Here is a 1,579-nt window from a genome sequence, read left to right on the forward strand (position 1 = left end):
TCAGAAAAGGTGAGAAGAAGATGAAAGAGAAGTAGAAGAAGAAGAAGAAGAAGAAGAAGAAGAAGAAGAAGAAGAAGAAGAAGAAGACGAAGAATGATGAGGAGGAGGAGGAGGAAGAGGAGGAGAAGAAGGATAAGGAAAAGGAGAACGCGAAGGAGGAGAATGAGAAGAAGGATATTGAGAAGGAGAAGGAGGAGAAGGAGAAGGAGAATAAGGAGAAGAAGAAGGATATTGAGAAGGAGGAGGAGGAAGATAAGGATAAGGAGAAGGAGAAGGAGGAGGAGAAGAAGGGTAATGAGAAGGAGAAGGGGGAGGAGAAGGATAAGGAGAAGGAGAAGGAGGAGGAAAAGAAGAATAAAAAGAAGAAGAAGAAGAAGTAGGAGGAGGATAAGGAGAAGGAGGCGGAAAAGAAGAATAAAAAGAAGAAGAAGAAGAAGAAGAAGAAGTAGAAGGAGGATAGGAAGAAGAAGAAGAAGAAGAAGAAGAATGAGGATAAAAAGGAGAAAGAGGAGAAGAAGACGAAGGAGGAGGAGAAGAAGGATAAAGAGGAGAAGGATAAGGAGAAGGAGGAGGAGAAGAAGAAGGAGAAGAAGAAGATGGCGAGAGAAGAAAAAGAGGGAGAAAGAATAAGTAGTACCAAATAGTAACAATATTGAAATACGATAACTGAAATGAACTAAACAACATGATATAATATAGATCAGAGAATATGAAGGTGCATGAATGCTACTAATACTACTGAAATTTGAATATAAGTACACTTCCAAAAATACTATACAGACCTATCCAAGATCTCAAAACACAAAATGGAGCTCAATTACTCAAATCAAAGATCAAAGTTAGCTTAATAAACTTCTAATGTTCAAGTTAGAATGCAAGTCTACTAGTACAAATACATGTAAGTCCCAAATTATTATACAAACCTTCGAAAAGTCTCAAAAAAAAAAAAAATAGGATGCTAAAACTCAATACGACCAACATGGTGATTACACTTATAATGATAAATAAGGATGAAAGACCACAATTCACCTCTTTCTTGGTTCTTGGAGTAACTTTTGTGGAATAGTAAATATGAAAGATGTAAAACCCCATAATTTTTATACTTAATTTGGAATAACTATTGGCTCCATGATTTGGGGAATAAGGTATAGTTATATGTTTGGAGGTCAACGGGACCTTAGGATTGTGTTAATATACGTTTAGGAGGTTATGGAACTCAGTAAGGATGTTAGAACAACTTGGAAGTGAGTAAAACAAAGAAAAATTAACATTTTCGTAGTCAAGGAAGGGTTGTACGTCATGCAACATAGCATCATAAAAATAGAAATTTTCGGAGTTTTTGTATCATAATTAAACCTTGAACAACATATGGGAAAAAACCAAAATTTTGCCTGGTCCTCCTTCGGTGCCATGCACAAAAACTTCTCAAGCCCCAAAAAATGGAGATTTAAAAAGGAAAAGTCGGGGAAGATTTTGCCACTCGTATTTTGGCACAACCTTTAGAACTTTTGAAGAACTATTTCACCAAGGATCTCCCCAAACTTCTAAAGTAAGTTCCCAATAATCAAATTAAGTTTAA

At 36.0% G+C, this 1,579-nt stretch overlaps 1 protein-coding gene across 1 annotated transcript; it reads right to left on the bottom strand.

Moving 5' to 3' along the window:
- On the bottom strand, positions 1–687 carry LOC138892241 (leucine-rich repeat extensin-like protein 1). The gene has a single exon (XM_070175945.1). It carries the CDS (start codon positions 685–687, stop codon positions 1–3), a length of 687 nt encoding a protein of 228 aa, XP_070032046.1.
- Between the last annotated feature and the right edge of the window lie 892 nt (positions 688–1,579).

The sequence above is a fragment of the Nicotiana tomentosiformis genome, chromosome 5, assembly GCF_000390325.3.
Source record: "Nicotiana tomentosiformis chromosome 5, ASM39032v3, whole genome shotgun sequence".
NCBI lineage: Eukaryota > Viridiplantae > Streptophyta > Magnoliopsida > Solanales > Solanaceae > Nicotiana > Nicotiana tomentosiformis.

Bases quoted from the DNA above. Each gene is read 5' to 3' on its own strand.
- LOC138892241 (XM_070175945.1), bottom strand. From the start codon at position 687: ATGTTGTTTAGTTCATTTCAGTTATCGTATTTCAATATTGTTACTATT.